This window comes from Nanorana parkeri, unplaced genomic scaffold, assembly GCF_000935625.1.
Source record: "Nanorana parkeri isolate BGI_ZX_2015 unplaced genomic scaffold, ASM93562v1 scaffold1308, whole genome shotgun sequence".
In the NCBI taxonomy this organism is placed as follows: domain Eukaryota; kingdom Metazoa; phylum Chordata; class Amphibia; order Anura; family Dicroglossidae; genus Nanorana; species Nanorana parkeri.
In genome coordinates, this window is record NW_017307576.1 from 452,212 (window position 1) to 476,090 (window position 23,879).

Here is a 23,879-nt window from a genome sequence, read left to right on the forward strand (position 1 = left end):
TATTCATGAATATATGTTAAAATGATTATTAAAAAGATAATTTGAACTGAAGAAATGGCTTTGAGAAGCTACGGAATGTCTTGATGATTACAAAACAAGTCCAGTTGCAGGTGACTAACTACTACTAGCAATAATTACAATGATTCTGTTACTAGGCTGTGTATATACAGTCTGGCTTTGCTATATAGATTCTAGTATAGAATACGGGATGTACAGGGTTACAGAAGAATACATTTTAAAAAATACATTATTAAAGGTTGGAAACCATACAATTCATGGAGGCTCTAAAAGCCCATGGATCATAACCTCAGCTAATTCTTGCATACTCATTGGAGAAACATATGCTACTACATAGGTTGCTTTCCTTCTCTGGTTAGTTTTCTTATAGGACAGACCACAAATATTTTCAGAGGCCTAAATTACTATAGGAGTTTAATGTTTAGAGAACAAGAGCTAGAGATTAAAAATGTATTCTAAGCAACTGTAGATGACACAATATTGGTGGTGCCAACCACTGAATGTATTCTCCATAGACATGCATGCACTGTTCATTTTGGACTTTAACACCACAGCCTTATCTGTTATAGCCATCCATTATTGGATAATATTTCTCTGATGCAAAAGACTCATAAAGGCCTGACAGAGGATACAGCTTTGCTCTGACTCCTTGCTCCCTAAACAGTTCTGTCTAAAGCTGCCTCACTAAGGACCTTTTAATAATTTTCAAAATAACTCCTCATCTTTGCTTTGCAGATATTCATGGTGCCAACAGTCAATGACCATGTGCATATTACACAACCCTGGCACCAATTTTATTTTCAGTAGAGGTTGCAATAGGCTGCCAGGGCTGTCTGCTAAAATCTGAAGATTCTGCAGCATTCTAATTCCTGTTAAAATTATTTAGATTAGGAACCAGCAATTAATGTGTAATCAGAGGGTCAAGTGCTGATTTATAATTTTTCCAAGGGATCTGCCATATATTAATTTAGATTTTAATGGAAATTCTAAATCTAAAGGATACTGAGAACCTGACAGCTAGGATCCCAGTTAAAGGCTATGTTGACACTAGGATTGCTATCCTATTTTCGGAACATTTTCTCAGTATTTTTCCTGTACATTATAACAGCAGTTATAAATAACCAATCTAGAACATATCAAACAAAGTTGCATCTGTAGAATTTTTGATTTGTGTGACTTCCTACAGCCCAGTTCCTTCCAGAAGAATTTAATGTGTTTGCTGCAAGCTGTTCACAGGAACTTAGAGCCCATGATGCATTAAATGTGGGGGAAAAGGAAACGTGAACAAGGGTTAACAGTAGCATGCTCTAAAAATGATCTTTCGTTCTAAATGGAATTACACCTGGTGATCTGTAATGGATTGTATTTCATGCTGACACTTTCATTCTTCTGCTGTACTGCTTTTGAGCATCTTCTTTTGTAAGCTGTTTCACTCAAAAAGATAAACAGACAAAAGCACTGCAAGACAGAATAGAACTGAAAGGCAGCCATGTGGAGAGACATGCTGCCTAGTAACAACCTCGCCCCATGGTGGCCATATTCATTCACAGATATCATAGGAGCTTGCAGGCAGTTATCTGCCTGCACTCAGATTGTATGAGTGGGAAGAATGGTAAAATACTGAGGTCAGATGGAAAAGTAAATGTCTAATTTAAACAATTGAATATAAAAGATGACTTGTGTCTCAAACGTGGAGACACAAAGTACACAATATAACTTTGTTTACAGTTCTGAGATATTTTATATTATTTAGAAAAGAGATCTGAGGATTGAATAAAGAGATCTAAAAAGATAAAACTTACAACAACACTTTTATTAATTTATTATTAAATTTAAAATAAATCCCATTCTTTGAAGAACATTTTCCCAAGACAAATAGGATCATTTATAAATGCTTTTAAATGTAGAATATTTCTTGTTGCTCATATCAGCTAAAGAGACTGAGAGAAATAAAGTTTAATTGATTTCTATGTTTCTCAAAAACAGTTCAGTATCTTAGCAGATGCAGGCTAAAATCTGTTTGTGACCAACAAACCCACAATTTATTTAAGGACTACTGAAATAAATAAGCAATCTTGTTTAGTCTGAATAGTCCAAAGGAAAAGTAGATTGTCAGAACTAGCAAACCATTTCTTAGGGCATGGGACAAATCCTACCCTTTGTGACATGTCAACAAAGTTAATATTAATTTGCAGATGTTTAGGAAGGTCTAGGTATTGAGTAATTATTATCCAGTATTTCTGAGTGAAAAGATATGTATCATGATGGTATTTGTTTGTATGCTAAATCTAGCTATCGCTTCACAGATCTTAGTTCCTCCCCAATTTACTCCCTTCTATCCTGTAAAATTATTTAAAAAAATGATCCCCTCTTAATGCATTGTGTTATCTAAATATGCAGAAAGTTCTGGTTTGCTCAAGCCCTCCAGAACTTTCAACATGTGCTATTGGGATAAGCTACATTGCCTCCTGTCACTTGGTAGTGAGATAGTGAGAGGCAAAAAAGGGTGTCAGATTATCCCTAGAGACTCCCACAACAGTTTACATGCCCATCTTTACTTTGTTGCAGCAGTCACATTATCCTTAAAAACAGTTGTGCCGCCATTATGGCATAACCCATAAACTCTTAACTTTGGACTCCAGGTCTTACAGACTAATGGAGTTGTTGTGGGCTGTATACGTTTTACAAATTTGGGTATATAATATACATGGGCATAAAAACAATTAAACAAGTATATAAAACTAAACAGCAGCATATGTACAAGAAAAAGATGCAACAGAAGAGAGAACTCTGCTGATAAAAGATTACACTTAAGAGAAATAAGGCTGCCTCTGGACATTAAAAGGTAGTCTATCCAACCACTGTCAGGAGAGCAATATTTGGATCTTCTGAGCTCTACAGAGCACTTAAACACTTTTGAGGTTCACTCAGCTGAAATTTCTAGTTTATTTCACTAGAGTAGGGAGGGGAGAGGGGGCAAGTTCTTTTTAGAGAATACTCGATTTCCCTCCTTTCCACTCAATGCCTTTGGTATCATCAATGACAGTCATAACATTTGTATTACACGTCTATGTTTTTTACCTTAGAAAAATGTGTTTATAGGTTTTTAAATCTTTATATTTTTGTATTGTAAATACTAATAAAATCTAGAGCAACAATTTAAGCTAAATGCTTTTAGTGAAAAGAGCTGTCATCCGGCATTAAGGATGCCGTCATACATTACCTTCATTAATGTTAGATTTATGAGCCTGTCACTATTTTAAATTATTATTATCCCACAAAAGAGATGCCTGATCATAAGGCTCTGATTTTGGAGTGGTCAGTAAGAGTCGGAGTAGTCACACTGCAGAAATAACAGATTAGCAAGGACACAAAAACATGATGGCCAAAAACATGATTAAGGATAAGTGCACTTCATTTATATATTGTTTTTATAATGGCTCGAGTTCCAAGGTGGATTTGGAAACCGCATAACACATACACATTCGGAAATATATTTCAGTGTATTGCCCAGATAAACATTTTTTCCATACAGTCATGCAGATTAAGACATATAGGGTCTTATAGGGTCTATTCACTAAGCTGCCGTAGGCAGCCGAGTGAATGACCGACCTGAAGTGAACACTGTTCGGCTATTCACTTCAGGCTGGTACGGCTGATTTCAGCCATATATCAGCTGAAATCAGCCGTACATCGGCTTGCTTTGCATGGCTTCGGGTCGCCCGAACATGCTCAGCATGTTTGGCTGACCCGAAGTGCAGAAGGAGTTTGACTCAGCCGATCCAACATCTGGATCGGCTGAGCCGAACCTCCGGCAGGCTACTGACTGCTGTTCGGCCTATTCTTCTAGATGCCGAACAGCAGTGAGTGAATAGCCGAATGCCGCTGAGAGGCATTCGGCTCGGCTGTTCTGCTCGGTCCCTCAGAGGGACCAAGCAGAACAGAAAAATATTTAAAAAGTAAAAAAAAGTAAATAGAAAACGATTGTGCAGAGCTAGCAGTGACAGCTAGCTCCGCCCAACAGTTTTCTATGGTCGGCGGTTCTGCTGCCATAAAAAAAAAGAAAAAAAATCTCCTGGGCGCTCTGGGAGCCTCCCGCTCCCGACCGCCCAGGAGAGCAACACTAATTTTTCTTTTTTTTTCTTTATTCTGACACAGAGCCGTGTCAGAATAGAAAAAAACAATGTTTTTGCCCATTGGAATGCATTGCTAGATTCCTATTCGCTATTTCAATTTGCAATAGCCAATAGTAAAGTAGCATTGTACCTGCCCTCTGCTGATGGACCTGATGGAGAACTGCAGCAGAGGGCGGGTACAATGCTAGTTTACTATTGGCTATTGCAAATTGAAATAGCCTATAGGAATCTAGCAATGCATTCCAATGGGCAAATCTTTTTTTTTCTATTCTGACACAGCTCCGACACAGATCACAGCTGGCTCCACCCAGCTGTCAGAAGCAGGCTATCGGCCAGCCAATGGCCGGCCGCTCGGCCAGCTTCCGCTTTCAGCGTGGCTCAGCCAAGCCGAGGCATATGCGTTCGGCTCGACTGAGCCTCTCGGCCATGTTCGGGAGCTGTACGGGCTATAGTGAATAGCCCGTACAGCACCCCTTCGGTTCTACTGAACCGAAGGGGTCCTGGGGCTGAAGCTAGACCCCATAGTTTGTTTCATATATTTGCTTGTGTTTTTTTGTTTTTAAAGATTGGGTATTCCAGCTGAAGAACATTGTAACTAAATACTCTACTGAGCATGACTGCATAACAGTTATCCACTTTCTGAATTTTGGATTTATAAATATGACAAAACCCAACCAAGTGTCCATATTTCACCCTTGAAAATATTCCTATTCTACCCCAGCCTATGTAGTGCACAGCAATATCCCTATCTCTAGGGGTGCAGTTAATGCATATTCTAAGAGTTTCAATTAGATGAAACCACAGCCTCCAAAATGGCTCAGCCTTAGTTGGACATTATCTTAATTACTACAACTTTATCATTAGTGGTATTGTAATCTATATTATGCTTTAAGCCACTTCAACTGTTAGGTATAATTTCATGACCACCCCATTTCTCGAGGGTCTTTCCCAATCCAAATAACTCCCCTGTGCACAAACAAAAGTAACTTTCCCATTACCTAATCTGCTGGTTTATTATCTGATGACCATTCCTTTGTTGGTCAGTCATTTGTAGTACAGACTTATATTACACTGTTTAGTACAGGTGTCCTCCTTGCCTTGGGCTTTTCTTTCACATCCTTGCTAATCTCCTTCTGTATCTATGTATGTGAGCATGCATGTTTCATCTGTCTGCAAACATGTTATATTGACATGATCACTGATTGGTTAGCTATTGTTTAAGGTTCACCATACTCAAGAGTCTGGTTGCCCACTGTAAAGTGCATAATATTAATTAATACTGTATATGTGTAGTTCTAATGGTTTGGTTCTAAGGTGTGTTATCCATTGTAAGTTTGGGTCATTTTTACTACTGTGCTTACCTGACACAAATATGACCTCCATCTGCCCCAACAAATATCATATGCTGTTACATACAGGGCAACTTTATTGGTTATGGGTAAGTTTTATTTTTTTAACAAATGTTTTTACAAACATTTAGTACATGACAAAGGATTTTGAGAGCACTACGGGTTTTCCAAAGCATGGCACAATTTGATTAATATCATACACTCTTTAATAAAAACTCAGACCTGAGCTATATGGAGGGAGGTCACTGAGGGGGATGGCTCATTGCTCAATCATTTGTTTACGCATGTCACCATGGACTACTAGCTATGTAAAAATACTTTTTGAAACAATAGGTAAGAATACACTGTGTAAAGGGCCATACAACAAAACAACAAATACATTGTTAAATTATGTACACAACCAATATAAATTCCATCTAACTACATGAGTACTAGCCTGTATATACCTCTTATGGCCAGGAAATTTTTCCGTTTTCAGTGCTGAAGGCATTAATATACAGGTCACTGCAGAAGTTATCCCAATCAAAATAATGAAAACCCCACACCATAATCTGCTACTTTATTCATTAGATTCTCCTTCTTCCCTTTCCTCCATTGTGAGACAAAGGTAGGGCTTTACATTTGTGATTTTTGTGTTTGGCCATCGCATTGATCACAAGAAACAGAGCCACTCTGATTGGCTCTGTGAATTTTGACAGTGCAATCACATGCATTGTGCATGTGCCTGGTGCACGCACAAGCAGTACATTTGTTAATGGCGTTTCATAAATATGTATCTACCCTTCTTTTGTTCTTTTACTATACAGCAGTATTGATATGCGTATTGAAATTATATAATGCTTACATGCAATGTAAGTTCCACTGTGTCAAAAATAGAGGAGGAATTCACTTTACCCACCCTCTGAGCACTTATAACCCCTTGCTGCCATGAAAGGATCCAAACACTCCAGGTTATACAGAAAGTGCCTATTCTAAAAGCAAAGAGATATGTCAGAGCAAAGTCTTTGAGAAGTCAGCTTCATCCTATTAAACTGTTCACTTTTGGTGCCCTGGCAAATCTAATAAAATACTTTACCCTGTACTAACTTTAACATATTTTTCCTTCTGGAAGCCATATCACATTAATATAGTTATCATCATTACTATTACTGTTATGCTGTATTGTTGTTCATAATTGAATTTAAAAAATAGCATTTGTTTTGGCAAAGTTTATGTAAAATCTAATGCTAAATTTCTCTTATTTTCTCCCTGTTGGTCTGTTAAATATACTATTAAGAGCATTGTGCTATATGGGTAGCACAGTGGCGCAGTGGTTAGCGCTTCTCCCTTGCAGCATTGGGGGTCCCTGGTTTGAATCCCGGCCAGGTCACTATGTGCAAGGCGTTTGCATGTTCTCCCTGTGCTTGTGTGGGTTTCCTCCCACACTCCCAAGACATGCGGGTAGGTAAATTGGCCCTGACACATGTGAGAAAGGGACCTTAGATTGTAAGATCCTTGAGGGCAGGGACTGATGTGTGCTGTGAAAATTGTTGGCACTATATTTAATTCCTATAATAAATAAATATCTGTTTGATAAGTGCAAAACAAAAAAGGTCCTGTCAGAGATGTACTGTATCCTATGCACACTTCCTGTCTATCTCAATGCATCTACTCACCTATACAAGTTTTCATTTTAAACTACGAAACACCCTCACTATGTTGGTGAAATTATGGGGTGTTATGTAGTGTAGCAAAAGACAACTGGGCAGGTCTGACACCATTTCTTGCACTTTCAGTCCAGAAAAGGTACAGTGATGGTAACCTACAACATGAATTTAGGAGCTGCATGCATTTCTGCTAGAATTAGCAGGCGTTTTTCGGTACTTCCACTGTTGTAAAGGGATAAAATGCAGGGAAATATGCAAGCATTGCAGAGATGTTATGTATATGCTTCTTTTATTTTGCCCTGAAATACACTTTGTTACATGGTTAAATGTTAGTCACCTAATGAATTGTATGACTTGATAGATTTGTAAGTAATACATAAACTTTCCACCTATGGCATCAGTAAGTTTGATTTTTGCTCTCTGTTGGCTTGTTACATCCGGTAAATGGCTGTACTCAACAAAAAAGAAAGACTTGCTTCTTAGTTTTCACTGATATATACCTTAGGAAGGCACTGCAGGTGAAATATTCATTTTAACATATAATTTCCATCTTCTTAGCATGTTATTATTTTGTTGTTTGTCTCCCACGTCTCCCCAGCATGTTGTTTTATCCACACCTGATCTCCACTGTACAATCCATTGTAAATGGCATGATGAAAGCTTGGTTCTTGTCAATTAAATCCACTCTCCATGGAGGAAGCTCGCATTTTATGCAATAACTAGTAATTTAAATCAATACCAAGGATTTATTTATTTTTTTTACATTTTTTAGTAATTATACTTCTCTGATGTTAAGTATAAAAAAAGCGAGAGTGATTTAATATAAAAAAAAATACCAAGTGTCTGAGTCACTTTGCTTTAAGCATGCCTTTGTTAACATTATGTCTACATTACCCAAGTTAACCATTGTTATGCTTTTTTTTGTTTTATTTTTTTTGTATGATATGATTTTGTCTTTATGTTTCATGTCTCTTTTTATGTTTTCCCATTGACCAGATGCCCCTACCACTTTAATTCCAACCACAATCATCCCCCTTTCCACCACTGCAACAGTCACAACCTCTGTTTCCATAACAACCTGTTCAGCCACATCCGCTTCCAGCATCAAAGGTATGTCTGTCCTACTGTATGCCTTGTGTAACAGATTGATAGAAATGTCTGAAACCAACTTAAGATGACTTGAGGTAATTAGCTATGACAGTTACATTTACAGTGTGCTAATGTGTTAATGTAGCATTAATAACACAGTTTGTGATGTTTTGTGCTTTTTAAAAAATGATTTGAACATAGTGAAATGAACACGTAATGTATGAACAATTTCCAGGAGCATGTTGCTGTTGATATGGTATAAATGTACTTTCTCATGACTTTATGGTCTTAGAGGCAAATGGTGCACGACAGTCCCCTAGTGAAGGAATTTTTGGATATTTTTTGGGATATAAAATTGTTTGTATTTTTTGCAACCTTTTTGGAATCCTTAATGCTCATCAGTGGCTGTCAGCACATTTCAACAGCTTGAACTCCTTATAAACTATGCTGCATGTCAGGGCAATGTGAGTGGGCCAAAAATATCAAGGTCATATCAGCTGAGGTAAAAGCTCTTGGTTTGTCACATCTCTATAAGGGCATCCTAAATGATTAAAAATGTATATTAAATAAAGAAACAGAATGTAATGTTTGGCCAAATATTTTAAATATACTGGGAAACATTGGGGTCTATTCACAAAGCTGCCGAGGGCAGCCGAGTGAATGACCGATCAGAAGTGAAGTGAGCCGAACACTGATCGGCTATTCACTTCAGGCTGGTACGGCTGATTTCAGCCGATGTACGGCTGATTTCAGCCGATGTACGGCTGATTTCAGCCGATGTACGGCTGATTTCAGCCGATGTACGGCTGATTTCAGCCGATGTACGGCTGATTTCAGCCGATGTACGGCTGATTTCAGCCGATGTACGGCTGATTTCAGCCGATGTACGGCTGATTTCAGCCGATGTACGGCTGATTTCAGCCGATGTACGGCTGATTTCAGCCGATGTACGGCTGATTTCAGCCGATGTACGGCTGATTTCAGCCGATGTACGGCTGATTTCAGCCGATGTACGGCTGATTTCAGCCGATGTACGGCTGATTTCAGCCGATGTACGGCTGATTTCAGCCGATGTACGGCTGATTTCAGCCGATGTACGGCTGATTTCAGCCGATGTACGGCTGATTTCAGCCGATGTACGGCTGATTTCAGCCGATGTACGGCTGATTTCAGCCGATGTACGGCTGATTTCAGCCGATGTACGGCTGATTTCAGCCGATGTACGGCTGATTTCAGCCGATGTACGGCTGATTTCAGCCGATGTACGGCTGATTTCAGCCGATGTACGGCTGATTTCAGCCGATGTACGGCTGATTTCAGCCGATGTACGGCTGATTTCAGCCGATGTACGGCTGATTTCAGCCGATGTACGGCTGATTTCAGCCGATGTACGGCTGATTTCAGCCGATGTACGGCTGATTTCAGCCGATGTACGGCTGATTTCAGCCGATGTACGGCTGATTTCAGCCGATGTACGGCTGATTTCAGCCGATGTACGGCTGATTTCAGCCGATGTACGGCTGATTTCAGCCGATGTACGGCTGATTTCAGCCGATGTACGGCTGATTTCAGCCGATGTACGGCTGATTTCAGCCGATGTACGGCTGATTTCAGCCGATGTACGGCTGATTTCAGCCGATGTACGGCTGATTTCAGCCGATGTACGGCTGATTTCAGCCGATGTACGGCTGATTTCAGCCGATGTACGGCTGATTTCAGCCGATGTACGGCTGATTTCAGCCGATGTACGGCTGATTTCAGCCGATGTACGGCTGATTTCAGCCGATGTACGGCTGATTTCAGCCGATGTACGGCTGATTTCAGCCGATGTACGGCTGATTTCAGCCGATGTACGGCTGATTTCAGCCGATGTACGGCTGATTTCAGCCGATGTACGGCTGAAATCAGCCGTACCAGCCTGAAGTGAATAGCCGATCAGTGTTCGGCTCACTTCACTTCTGATCGGTCATTCACTCGGCTGCCCTCGGCAGCTTTGTGAATAGACCCCTATGAATGCTTTATCTGCCATTTACCCTCTTACCACATAGTCTGACTATGAATGTAGCATGGGAATCACATGGGTGGTAGAAAAGAAATATTGCTAGTTTGTAAGGGAAAACCATTCATATAAATATACTGTATGTGCTGGATTTAGCTATTTGACCATGAATCCCTATTTAATAACAACTCATTTGGTGATTAGATTAACATTTTGACCTATTGTTGTCAAATTAATGTATAGTTTTTCAATTTAGCATAAAAAGTCTGCTTTAGGTTCAAAAGTAGCAATGAAAAATTATGTAATGGTGTTAATATTCATTATGCTTCTACTGAAGCTTATATAAATCTATTTGTCCTTTATATGCAAATGGTGATTGAAAAAACATTTATCCTAGTTGCATAAAAAATGTCATCCAGCTTTCAAAGCTTAGGTCCTTGTTGTTTAAAGGAGAAACTCGCAATCTGCAGGTCTGAACCACGCTGGTTAAATTAATATTTAAAGTGAATATGTTACTTTGTCCATTCAGGGTAAAGTGACAAGTCCTCCTCACATGCTACCCCCCCGCCCCCCGATACTTACCTTTGCTATGCTTCCTTACCACTCTGTTTGTGTGTCAGAGCCATGTCAAAACTTACACAGTGTCCCCTGCATGACTGTGTTGTGTCCTGCTCAGTGGCTGCTCATGCCCTAATACTGCATGCTTGTATTTAGGGAAAATGACACGCTCCCCCAGAGCTGGAAGTGCTGGGTATTTTCATGGGCTGTGACAGATGAATGGAGAGTTGAGAGAACACAATGTTGGTAAATATCATTGGGTGTGGAGGTGAACTGTCAAGAGACCCTGTCACTTTGTACCTAATATATGTATCCTTGCTACAAACACAGTAGTTTCTACTCAGCATACTGGCTATTTAAAAAAAATATTGTAAAAAATAAATGTATCATTTACTATCACCAGACATACGTTTATACTTCTGTATAATGCCATTATTACATGACAAGGCCTGCAAGTGAATGCCACATCACCTGGATTATTAATGCAATCACACAGCCTTACTGAACCACAACACCTATATGTGGGTAATCCATTCCATTCTTTAGTGGCCAAAGGCTGATGGGTTTTGCCTGCATGTGATTTGTCACAGGAGTGTGATCTCTAAGTACAGATAGAGCGATATTAATCAATGCTCCCCTGGGAAATGTATGCAAATACCCCATTCCTAAGGGTGGAATAATTCCTGATTAAAGGGATAGTCTATCCCAAATTTTAGTTTTTGGTAGATGCTGGATAGCTAAACCTGACAGCTTCTTATATCCCTGAGGGACTCTTGTTGAGATCTCTGTACTTGTTTTCTTGAGTATACACATGTGCTATGACCAATATGAAAGGGGCCCACTTTCCTTCTTAATTTTTTAAAAATAGTATAAATAATGCAATAGGAAGTGCCGGAAAGCAAATAAGCGCAGTAACACCAAAACATCCTAGAAGGAAAGGAACAGAGTCAGTATCTATGGCTGAGAGGTTTCACTGTTGAAATATCTAAGTGATATGTAACACTATTTACCATGCATGAAAGAAGGATTGACCTTCAGATGGACTATAGGCCACATTGAGATGCCCTGATTTACTTATTTTTGCCCAGGGCTTGTTTTTTTTCTCTAGGGTATTATTAAATAACATGAGCATCATTCACTTTGTAGAAATTTAAAATTAAACAATTACACAATTAATTCTAGAACTACAGTTAGAGGAAGGAGGGTAAGGAATAAAATCAGATATCACAAACACACACAGTCTCAAAACTAATATTATACAGGATTTAAGCTGACTTCTAATCCTCTTTAAATGCTTTCTGTGTTCCCACAAACTATACTGGTCTATAACATCTCACAAGTCTTGGGCTTCTTGGGGATTAATGTTCTAGTGGGGCATTTAGAGCAATTCCTAAGGCAGGAGAGCCTTAGGTTCCTGTGTTAACATCTCAGCCATTCACTCACCAACTCCCTCTACGTGGAGGACATCCACAGGAGCTTCCCCAGGGCCAAACTGCTTCTTTTTTATTTTAGTAGGCCAGCTTCTTACAGTGGCCTTCTCAAACATACAAGAACAATACCCATTGAATTAAGAACACTCTTGATAGGCTACCCAAAATATTATCATCTCTCCAGCTCACACCACTAGGACAAGCTCTTTAGTGATAAATCTTTATAGCTCATCAGTTAACTTTTCTGCCTCAGCTTCTGGCAGAACTAGTAACAGCTTGCTTAAGAAAACTCAGTATACAGGTGCACTTAGGGCCAGGCTCAGGATCTGTGTGTATAGTGTATGCTATCGAACAATACACTGTATTGCACACTGCCCCACACTGTGCATTGCCATGCAGTGAAAAATGTAATGCATGCACTACTTTTTTTTCACCACATTACAATGCACACTATTGCTGTACTGTGGATTGCAGTGCAACACCCAATGGGTGGTGTGTTGGGTTGCCATTCAGAATAAATGTCAACACAATGCACCAGTTCATCTAGCATGTGGTACAGTGCGTGTAACACCATTATCTGCAGCAGATCCCTAAAGATGACAGCATTCAGAGTTTGACCCAGCCCTCCGGGCCCCATCTATAACTAAAATTTTACTTTGGGTGGACTACCATTGTTGAACTTCATTGTTGTAGCACATACATGAAGACCTATTGAAGAAGGTTATTTGCATATATTTTCTGGCAGAATTTTGCCGGATGTCTCCCTATCTGTATGTTGTACTCAAATGATGTCTACAAACAGGAAATGTAATCTAAAATAGCAGGGTGAAGGACAAGAGGTTCATGAAACCTAAGTTTTATACAGGATTGATCTAAATATGTTTTACTGCACTACCTTCCTTTGAAATTTCTTTTTGGTAAAAGTCAAATCTGATATGATAATCTAACTCTTCCAAACTTTCAATTCTTATCCTGCCATCTTAGTGAATCACATTGGCATGACTGGCTTCCTTTCCTTTTTTTACTTTAAAAGAATTTATCTGAAGACCAGAGAGATTATCCGAAGGAGAGAATCAGTCGGTGGTTTAGCTTACTCCTGGCTCAATATGATAAACTTTGTTATCTTATGGATTTTTCCCATTGCTGACACTGCATTTAGAATGTTTTTTTTTTTAAAGATTAGACAAAGGATTTAAAAAGAATAATTTAGAAGATGCCGATTTGAAAACACTGCTCAGTAATGATTGTTATTTACCTACTATATCATTACTGAACAAGATGTTAGAGGAGAAATTAGTGAGTATGACAAATATGAGCTGATGCGTTTACTGTAGAAAAGCATGCATTTCTGTTATGTACTAATTAGGTGCACACATTAAGGGATGAAGATTTATAACTCCATTCATTGCAGTAGGGCCAAACAACTAAGGGAATGCAAGAAGCCATTATGCGCTGTGATATTATCCTAAAAGAAAACCTGTTCTGAGAGATGTATGGAGACCATCATTGCTGACTTTTCTTTCTGAATATGATAGGTGCCTGACTGTAATGCTAATTGAATTGGATTGATCTGGAATTCTGATGTTGCTTTGACTTCACTGTCTTAATGTTGGTTTTGGGTCAGTGACCAAAAAAGTATTGAAAACAAAGACAGCCGGGCACCTGCCATTTTCAGAAAGAGATGCACAGTGGCAGTCCCTATATTACTCTCAGGTTTCCTTTTACAAAATATTTGAAGCTTTTTAAAGTGCACCTGTTCCAAGGCAATGGACATTAAATATTTTATATAGTCATAACAAGTAGTAAAAAAGCTTTAAAACAAGGCATCACTCACCTATGTAGCTGCTTGCAATGTAAAGTAATTAATTATTAAAGATCCTCACAAATCACAACAAAGACACAAAAGTTAGTTTCTAACAGCTTAGAAAAGGGGTAGGCAATCCTGGAGAGGTGGAGATCTACCTTAACAATATGGAACAGACAAAGGAACAGACAAAGTGCACTCTTTTTTGAAGGCGACAGCCTAGCAAGGACCCTTTAAAAAGTAAGGAAAACTAGAGGAGTCTAGGGGTCAGTAGTAATTGACACAGAATTCAAGGTAAGTAGTATGCACCACAGAGTGCATGGGTAAGGTGTAAATAACACAAAGTGCAGAGGTCAGCAGTAATGCAGAGTTTAGTAGTATGTACCACACAGTGCAGGGGTAAAAAATAAAGAATACAGAGTACAGGGATCAGGAGTAACAGAGAATGCAGAGGTCAGGAGTACCACAGAGTGTAGGAGTCAGAGGTAAGTAAGGCACAGTGCAGAGGTTAGTACTATGTAATGCACAGTGCAGGGGTCAGGGAAGTAAGAAATATGATAAGCACTGATATTGTTGATATACCTGGTTCAGTTTTAACACTTAGGCATTTATAAAAGTTTTCATCCAAGATTCACACAATTTTTGCCCAATATTCACACATTTTTGCAATCTAATCCCTTCAAAAATGGGTGAAAGTTTTGTAAATCTTGACTGGAAACATGTTATTCATTTCACCTTTATACTAAGCATTTAACCTATAAGCAGGTGTCCCTTAACCTGTCCCTCAACACTTAAAACCCTAACACTTAACACCTAACATTATCTCTCAAAACTTCGCCCCACCCCCTTCAAGTAGCCCCTAAATCAATAAACCCCTAAGCATATCATACACCAAAACCCTATACTAACACATAACACTAGTTATCATACTTTCTGCTGTATACTCACTTCATCCTACACAGTGCAAAGAAATGGCATATCGTGTAATAGATATGTTCCACAGACCACCATAAGCCACTTTTGGTGGCTTATTTAATGACTGGGTATGGCTTATGATGTAGATAAAAATAAACAGTAAATGTGTCAATACATGAAAGGAATCAGTAGTGCTAAGAGCCTGTTTCAATAGGTTTTATTTTGGTTTACAACAACCTCTCTCTATACGAGTCAATAGGAATGCAGAGGCAGAATGATGAAACTTAAAATAAGGCTCAATGCAGATCAGAAAGAGGTAATCTGCAGGTCAGATGCACCTGTCAGAAACATCTCAAACTGATGTCAAAATAAGCATAATGCACCTGAAAGCAAGCTGCATTTCCTTTCGACACAAGCCCCCTTTCTCTTCTTCTTATGCGCTCTTTAAAAAAAAATGTGGCTGGGGTTGGTCTTTATATTGCAAAATTTTGTGTAAATCAATGATATACAGTGAAGGGAATTGATCAAAACTGGAGCAGACAAAATCTGGAGCAGCTGTGCATGGCAACCAATCAGCTTATATCGTCAGTTTGTTCAGTTAAGTTTTGAAAATGAAAGATAGAATCTGATTGGTTGCCATGCACAGCTGCTCCAGATTTTGTCTCCTCCAGTTTTGATCAATTCCCCCCAGTATGTTATATATATTTTTAACTGTGATTTTCCTTTGACTCATTTTTAAACATTGGCTTTTCTGGCCCGAAAACTCTAGAAGCAGTAGATCTATCATCCTGTGTCATGAAACATGTGTGGATCAAATAACTAAAAAAATAATTGCTGAAAATGATTTGGTAAATTTGCCAGAAGTGGAGCAAGTGACACCTGCCTGATCCTGCCCACTTAATATCGGGCTGAATATCAGTCAGGTGCAATAGAGCCCATTTTACACTGATAAATGTTACATGTCTAGGCACCTGCAATCTGTTTTCTTAAGGGTTTTGGAAACTAGCAGAAAAAAGTTACACAAGGAACTCTTTCCACATGAAGAATGAGAAGTAAGATATATGTTGCCAAACTTTAGCTGACAGCAATTATTTTAAAAATAGAACATTAGTGTAAATTGAATAGTTACAGCATAAAGACAGGATATCTAAGAGATAAACATTTGAGCTGGAGAGTGATTTTAAATATGATTGTGCTTGTGGAAATCTTAATTTAGTAGGTAGAAAAGTGAAATCTGATATGATCCGTTTAATACTTTTGAGCCCATTTAAAACTTCTAAAATACATTTTCATCTACTGCCACCTTTGTAAATCCTATTGGCATGCCTGATTTCAGTGATATGTCTCCTAAATTTAAAATAACTTATCTCAAGGACCGCAGGGATCATCTTTAGGAGGGAATCAGCTGGTGTTCCATTATATTTCTGGCTCAGTATGATGAACTGTTTCATCATATGGCTCCTTTCCATTACAGGACCCAGGTTTAGGAAGGAGATTGCAAAAATATGGATTCTTAAAGATAAGTGGTTGAAGATCAATAAGATTTTGTGGATGAAAAACATTATATTACACTAAAGGTCACTGGGTGATACAAGAATGAAATGAATAAAATGACAGATTAATTAACTTAATGAATTGTGTCTGAAACAGATGACTTCTAATAAGTGGTCTCTGACAGCTAGAATGAAATATTTACAATGTTTCATTTTCTTCTTATCTGATGAATATGTTAATGAATGTTTCAGGTTTTGCTTTATTCTTTATTATAAGTACAACATTGTATTTGTTGTTAAAGATATGTACTGTAAGTTAAATCCAAGGGTTTTATTGTAATTTCACCCTAGGATTTAACTAAGAAAACAGTTAAAGTGTATGTAGACCAAATTCATTAACATTTCTAATTTGCTATATTTTAATATTTAAAATATTCAATTGAAAATGTTTAATTGTATTGATTCAGTACAGTAAGTGCAAAGGAATACTGATTGATCCTGACAGAAATCTAGTGAACTTGTAACTTCCTGTCTTCTCTGCCTGTGCATCACTTCTCAGCTCCATCAATTAATAAATGCTGCCCAGTTCCCTTCAATTAACTACATCTACCTCCCTTCAGGTTATGTAGATGAAGAGAAGGGAAAGTGTTCTGCATTCCCAATTCAGGAGTGACCAGTGCCTCTATAGATACAATACAGGAAGTGAGCTAGGACAGGAAGTGGATGGTTCAATTAACATTTCAGTTAATATTGGCTTCTGACAACCAACCCTTGGTACACATACAGTATCTGGATTCCTCATGCCCTCTTTGACACACAGAAAACCCACAGGAGAAAAGGAAACAGTAGCAGCAGTAAAGAAATGTTTGCCTCATGAGAATATGAGGGGACACAGGAGTACTTCAACAACCGGGCAGTTGTGCTGGAAGCTTCCTATATTTTTTTTATTGCAAAGGTAGGACAACAGATTGTGCAAAGTTTTGTTAGTCTGGAGATGCCTCTTTAATCAACCCTGTATGCATTACAAATAGTCTGTCTAACCCTATAAAAGACACAGTACAACAATGAATTAAGCCAATGGAACTTGGACCTGACTTACATATGAAATTGCAAAATATGAAAAGATTTATATATACCATTAAAATGGATCAATTAACTGTGCTAACAAATCAAGTCCAAAAATATGAGAAAACCAGGCAGGATGATTCATGCCAGAAGCAGTTCCCTAATAGCTTTTCCAAATGGCTCATTCTCCATAACTTGGTGGCCAAAAAACAGGACTTTGTTGGCCTGTATTTCATAGCTCCAGGTCAATATTCCTTCAACATATGCAAAAGTTTAAATAATCCAACAAATTGTATTTGGTTGCCGAAGTGCTAATTAAAGTTTCATTTGCTCTACAAATATAAGAGCTGTTTAAAAATGCTAAATGTTATTTAATTTTTTAGCAAATTACTGTGATATTTGATTTGTTGTAGAGTTTTTTTCTTTTAATACATATACCTACCAGCAAATTAGTTGACATATTTTTGTAGGTTGTAAGTTTAATAGTGACTTCACATCCACTTGTTTCAAGTCTTGAAAACTGGATAGTTTAGTTTGTTTCATTCCAACATGCCAAACCTCATTTATTAAAACCAAAGGAAATAAAAGTAGAACTGCGACCCTAGCAGGCAATTAGTTTTCATCTCTTGTTTCTCTATCACAAACTAAAACAGTGAACCCAAATGTATGGGATATGGAAAAAAAAACAGTCACTTGGGAAAAGCAGCATTAATTTGTGTAGTACAATGCAATACACAGGACTTATGGGCAAAACATATTTATAGGAGATTGTGCCCACTCTAGTGTTGGCTACACATGATAACCTGCAGATTCAATATATCTGCTTCCGTGGGTCCCAGGTTTCATTTTGAAAGATGCTGTGAACCTATTAGAATAACAACACATTGGTTGATGAGATGAGTTATTACCAGTTAGTAATAACTGTCATTAAATAGGTGAGCAGAGTATGTCAGTAATAATTAGATGAGCAGAGTATAACAGTATTAAATAGATGAGCATACGGTGGTGGTACTGAATAAGGAGCAAAGTATTATGACAACAAATAGATAAGCAGAGTTGGCAATAATGAAAAGAAGAGCAGAAAGTGGTGGTACTAAATAGAGTAGCAGAGTATGGGGATACTAAATAGATGAGCAGAGTGTGGTGATACTGAATAGAGGAGCAGCATATGACAATACTAAATAGAGGAGCAGAGTATAGGGACCCTGAATTTAGGCACAGAGCATGGTGACACTGAATAGAGGAGCAGAGTATGGTGATACTGAATAGAGGAGCAGAGTATGGTGATACTGAATAGAGGAGCAGAGTATGACAATACTAAATAGAGAAGCAGAGTACGGGGATACTAAATCAAGGAGCAGCATATGACAATACTGTATGGTGGAGCAGAGTGTAATAATTATGATACTGAATAGATGATTAGAGTATAGTAATACTGTATAGATGAGCAGAGTGTGGCGATCAGGGGCGGACTGACAACACATGGGGCCCCTGGGCAATACATGGTTATGGGGCCCCCTTGTGCTCCGCCCATATACAAGCCCCTCCCACAAGTTCCACCTGTATAAACATTCTTGTGTCACAGATCAGGCAGGCACAGCCCTCTAATCAGGCATGTTAGAGGGCCGCCCGCTGTGGCCTCCCGAGGCTCTAATTGGGAGTGAGCAGCCGCCTGATTAGAGATTGTGTAGAGATGTCACCAGCACACCAAACTCCTTCTTAGGATAAGCAAATGTTCATTTATTGAAGTTCCTTGTCATATAAACAATACTTGTTTATATGACAAGGAACTTCAATAAATGAACATTTGCTTATCCTAAGAAGGAGTTTGGTGTGCTGGTGACATCTCTACACAATTGCTGACATTTGCGGCGCCATCCGCAGTCACTGCGAGCACCCTGCCTGATAGGGTAACTATAAAGCAGGTATGGCAGAACAGTGTCCAGAACAACCTGATGAAAGTGTGTTTATCACTCAGGGCCCGTTCACACTATCCAGTGTGTTCATCGCACAGTCTCATGGGATGAACACGGGCTTGTTCTGTTGCTGGAGCACAGTGGATTGCATAATTACAGCCTCCCTGCGTTCTGGGGTTGAAGAGTGTCTGGTGGTGCATTCAAGTCAATGGCACCACAGCCACACCTCCCGACCGGCACTTGCACCGGAAAGCATGCCACAGCGATGACCATGGAGTAATGTGATCGCAAAAACTAGTGCAAGCAATTGCACCATTGTGCCACGCGTTCCGGTGTGGGCGATTGCACTGACAGTCTCCACCCTCTGCAGGGAAATGATCGAGAAGTGAGCGGATCGGTGCATGTTTCTGCTCACTTCCCGATCGATAGAGCCAACCTGTGACAGCTTCTTTGTCACAAATCGGCTCTAACTATGAAGTTGAGTGGAAATCACTCACCTTATAGTTCTCTTTTAAGGGCCCAGTCACACCATAAAGAGTGCGTTCCAGAGCGTTCGGCCTCTGGTATGCAACCCAGCCGGCTCACTTTGTTTTGGGGCGATAGGGGGCGTGGTGGTGTACTGTAGTCAATGGCACCGAAGCCACGCCCCCCTGCCGCTGTGCGATCACCAGCACCCGAATGCTTGTTAGCTGGGTCCTAACTCTGAAGTGGCATATGCAGAGCAGTGCAGGAATAATTACAACCATCAATTTCCATCTACATGCTTTTCACTCACCTCATAGTTCTAGCCGACCTGTGACAATTAGACTGTCACAGGTCGGCTCAGTAGATCGGGAGGTGAGCGAACACATAACGTTCGCTCACCTCTCGATCTTGTCACGGCTCTCTGCCGTGACAGGGGAGGGGCTGGATTCCCCCCTCCCCGCTCCGATCCGCTAGCGCTGACTGGTGGATCGGACGGGGGAGGGTACAGCTGGCTCTGCCTCTAGATAGGCAGAGCCAGCTGTCAGTCACACAGCTGGGCGGATCCCGGCACAATTGGCGGGATCCACTTCAGCTGCGGCGTCTCAGTGTACCGCGAGCAGCAGCTCACAGTATACTGCGGCGTCTATACTGAGCATAGGGTGATGGGAGGACGCTAGTTTGTGTCCTCCCGTTACCCTAAGGAGAACAATGTGGAAAAGCCTTAACCCCATAGTTCTCCTTGAAAGCACCCAATCAGATTATGCATGCCATTTTACCACTGAAGATTTGAATAGTGCCCGACGGACCGAATGGTCAGTCCGCCCCTGGTGGCGATACTGAATAAAGAAGAGTATTGTATGCTTCCCTTCTCCTTTTTCTGGCGACACAATAGGAAGCGAGAGAACATCTCTCCATTGTGAAAGACAATGCTACTATGGTAACAATTGTAACATTTTTAGATTTCCCATCAATTTCTGTTGAATCTCCTTAGCAGAGACACAGACAGCAATATAAACAGAGGTTGCAAACCTTCTCCCCTCTATCCAAAGTTAAGCAGACATAAAAAAGTTTTGACTCTAGTTACACTTTAAATGTAATTATGCCTTTGTTTCAAATTGATCTAGAAAGTAGAATGTCTTTGGTGAAACATTAGTGATTACATTTTTACACATGTTAAATTACATATAGAAATACTGTACATTCCCTACTTCCAATTTAGACATCTTGGATTTTGTAAGATAACAGTAAGTAAATTGCAGAAGGAAAACAACTTAACAGAAGGAGAAAAAACATAGAATGTACATGGGATTTTACTATGAATCATATTCTATTACAAACACACTAATATTACAAATTAGAAAATAATAATAATGTGATGTGTACTTTTCTTTTCTCCAGTCACATGGAATGAATAGTCCACTTTTGCTGATTGATCTTGTCCATTAGAGATCTTTCTTGTAAAGGACAGAACGGAATGTCAGCATGCCCTTCTTGGAAATCTTCATGTTTACTCTATCAGTAAACTCATTGACTTCCTGCAATCTCTTATATTGGATGATTACTGTGTGGTACACTTTCTCTAGTAACAACATGAATGTACTGATGTATCCATTTCAAACTTATGAGAACATTTTATATGAAGGTAATTTCTTGACCTGATTGCTCACATCACTTTACAGCTTAAATACATACTGATAGATTTGTAACGTGATTCTGACAGCTTCTCCAGAGTCTTGCTCCTAACTAAAACTATGGTGTTGCTACTACACTTTTTTATGGGGTTTTTTTTCCATTTAGTTTTGCATAGTGTGGGTAAGAGTTAGCACCCTGTTTGGGTTTTATTCTTGTCTGCTGAGAAGATCCATTTCAAACTTATGAGAAATGTTAATGACTGCTTCTGAACATAACTGAACCTATTATTTTCCTACTACAATTTTTTTCATTTAGTTTTGCATAGTGTGGGCAAGAGTTAGCACTTTGTTTGGTTTTTATTGGTCTATGGCCCTGCTGGGAAGATTCATTCTCTACATTTGTAATTTTTACTATTTTCAACAGGAGATGAAGTGATGCCAGATGAAATATTTTACAGTTGTCACTAGAACAGGAATATAAGTGATATAATGTGGACACCTGTTCCAGTGGCAACCTTCATTTCCCCATTATTTAGATCTGTGGTTCTCAACCTGTGTAACCTCAGGACCCACATTTGTCCTTGCTCATTAAGTCACGACCCAAGTCGCACTGCAATGGAACGCATGACCATTGCAGCACAGCACGTTCCGGTGCGGGCAATTGAACTGTGGGTGGGAGGTGCGTTTGGGGTACCATTCAAATGAATGGCAACCCAACATACCTCCCACACCAGCATGCGTAGTAGGTGTGATTGTGTGGTACAGTGCGTTAATCACGCGGGGCAGTGAATGGGCCCTCAAAAACACTGACATACATACACAACCACAGACACAATCTCACACACTAAGAAATCCTAACACACACATACTGTACACACTTATGAGAACTGGAGTGGATCCTCAGCCTGGGGTCCAGTGTGGGCTGCTGTGCTGTGATGGAGCTCCATCCATATGTGCATTGCTTGTACAGCTGCCTTGCGCACCCTGTAGAGGGGCCGGGAGCCAGAATGGGACGCCACTCTACAGGACACATGAATGAACTGTAGCAATGCACGTATGGATGGAGCTCACTCGTGGCTATAGCCCCATATTATCCCACCTCAACACTCGGCGCTGGGCAGCATATTCTGAATGGCTGCTTGGTGCGAGAACTGACAGTGCTTCACTAGGGGGCGACTGAGGAGCCTCTCACCTGGAAAAGGGGAAGGCATACATCGACCCCCTGAACATGGGGTCACAACCTAGCAGTTGGGAACCAAGGATTTAGATGATGATATTATAAATAAAAAAAAACATCCAGATGCCTCTTTTATAAAAAAAACCTGTGTTTCCTGTTTATTTATAACACAGATATTAATATGTGAGAGCATTTCCTACTTAGCTCCTACCTTTTGCTCTCCTCAAAAACAGTCTAATTTCAGGAGTTGGATCACTGTAAAAACAATTAGTATATCAATTCCTCACTTGAAGTGTCATTGTCTACAGATACTCACTCACTTTCCTATACAGTTTTACTTACTGATTCACACTCCTTGCCACCTGCCCACACCACCTGACCCCTAGCTAATGGATCAGGGCTTCCAGGTATGAGGGAACATGTTGGAGTGTCATCTCCCTGTCTGACACCAGTTGACTCTGAGCTTGGTCAGGTTGGGATGCTTCACTTGGTAGGCAGCAATGTAGCGTGGCTCAGTAAGGGGTCTATTCACGAAGCTGCCAAAGGATCTAGCCGTAGCTTCGGCCGATCCTTCGGCTAGCTTCGGCCCCAGGACCCCTTCAGTTCAGTAGAACCTGAGGGGTGCTGTACGGGCTATTCACAATAGCAGTGAGTAGCCTGCCGGAGGTTCGGCTCAGCCGATCCAGATGTTGGATCGGCTGAGTTGAACTCCTTCTGCACTTCGAGTGAGTGTTCGGCTCACTTCACTTGGGGTCGGTTGTTCACTCGGCTGCCCTTGGCAAGTATAAACGCCTGGAGGAAGGTGGTTTCTGTGGACACTGTAATTTTGCCCAGTCAGGTGACATTGTCTTTTTAAGTTCAGCTTTAGTTTAGGCCCTCAAAAAGAGTATTCCTGTAGACTCTTAAATGTTGTAAATGAGAAATATGTAAGCTACAAAGCAGAACTTCTCATGTTGAAATCAAAGGATCAGTTTCGCAGCCAGGCAACTGGATTCACAATGCCAGCCCCTTCATTTTAATATTTTACCAAAATAATTTGGTAATAATACTTATTTCCTAACATAATGTAAAAAAAACCTGTTTTTTTCAAAATTTTCAGGAATTTTCCCAAAATATAGTAAAAAATAAAACCCCCAGTGATGATTAAATACCACTAAAATAAAGCTCTATCTGTCCCCAACATTTTTT

At 39.7% G+C, this 23,879-nt stretch overlaps 1 protein-coding gene across 1 annotated transcript in view; it reads left to right on the plus strand.

The window, feature by feature from the left end:
* The window catches only part of CADM2 (cell adhesion molecule 2), a gene marked incomplete at its 3' end in the record, with an annotated part of 290,844 nt that extends 282,585 nt beyond the window's left edge, over positions 1 to 8,259 (plus strand). Inside the window, exon 8 of the mRNA XM_018569231.1 lies at positions 8,146 to 8,259. Within this exon, the coding sequence (XP_018424733.1) occupies positions 8,146 to 8,259 (114 nt within the window). The remainder of the gene's footprint in view (positions 1 to 8,145) is intronic.
* Positions 8,260 to 23,879: the final 15,620 nt, after the last annotated feature.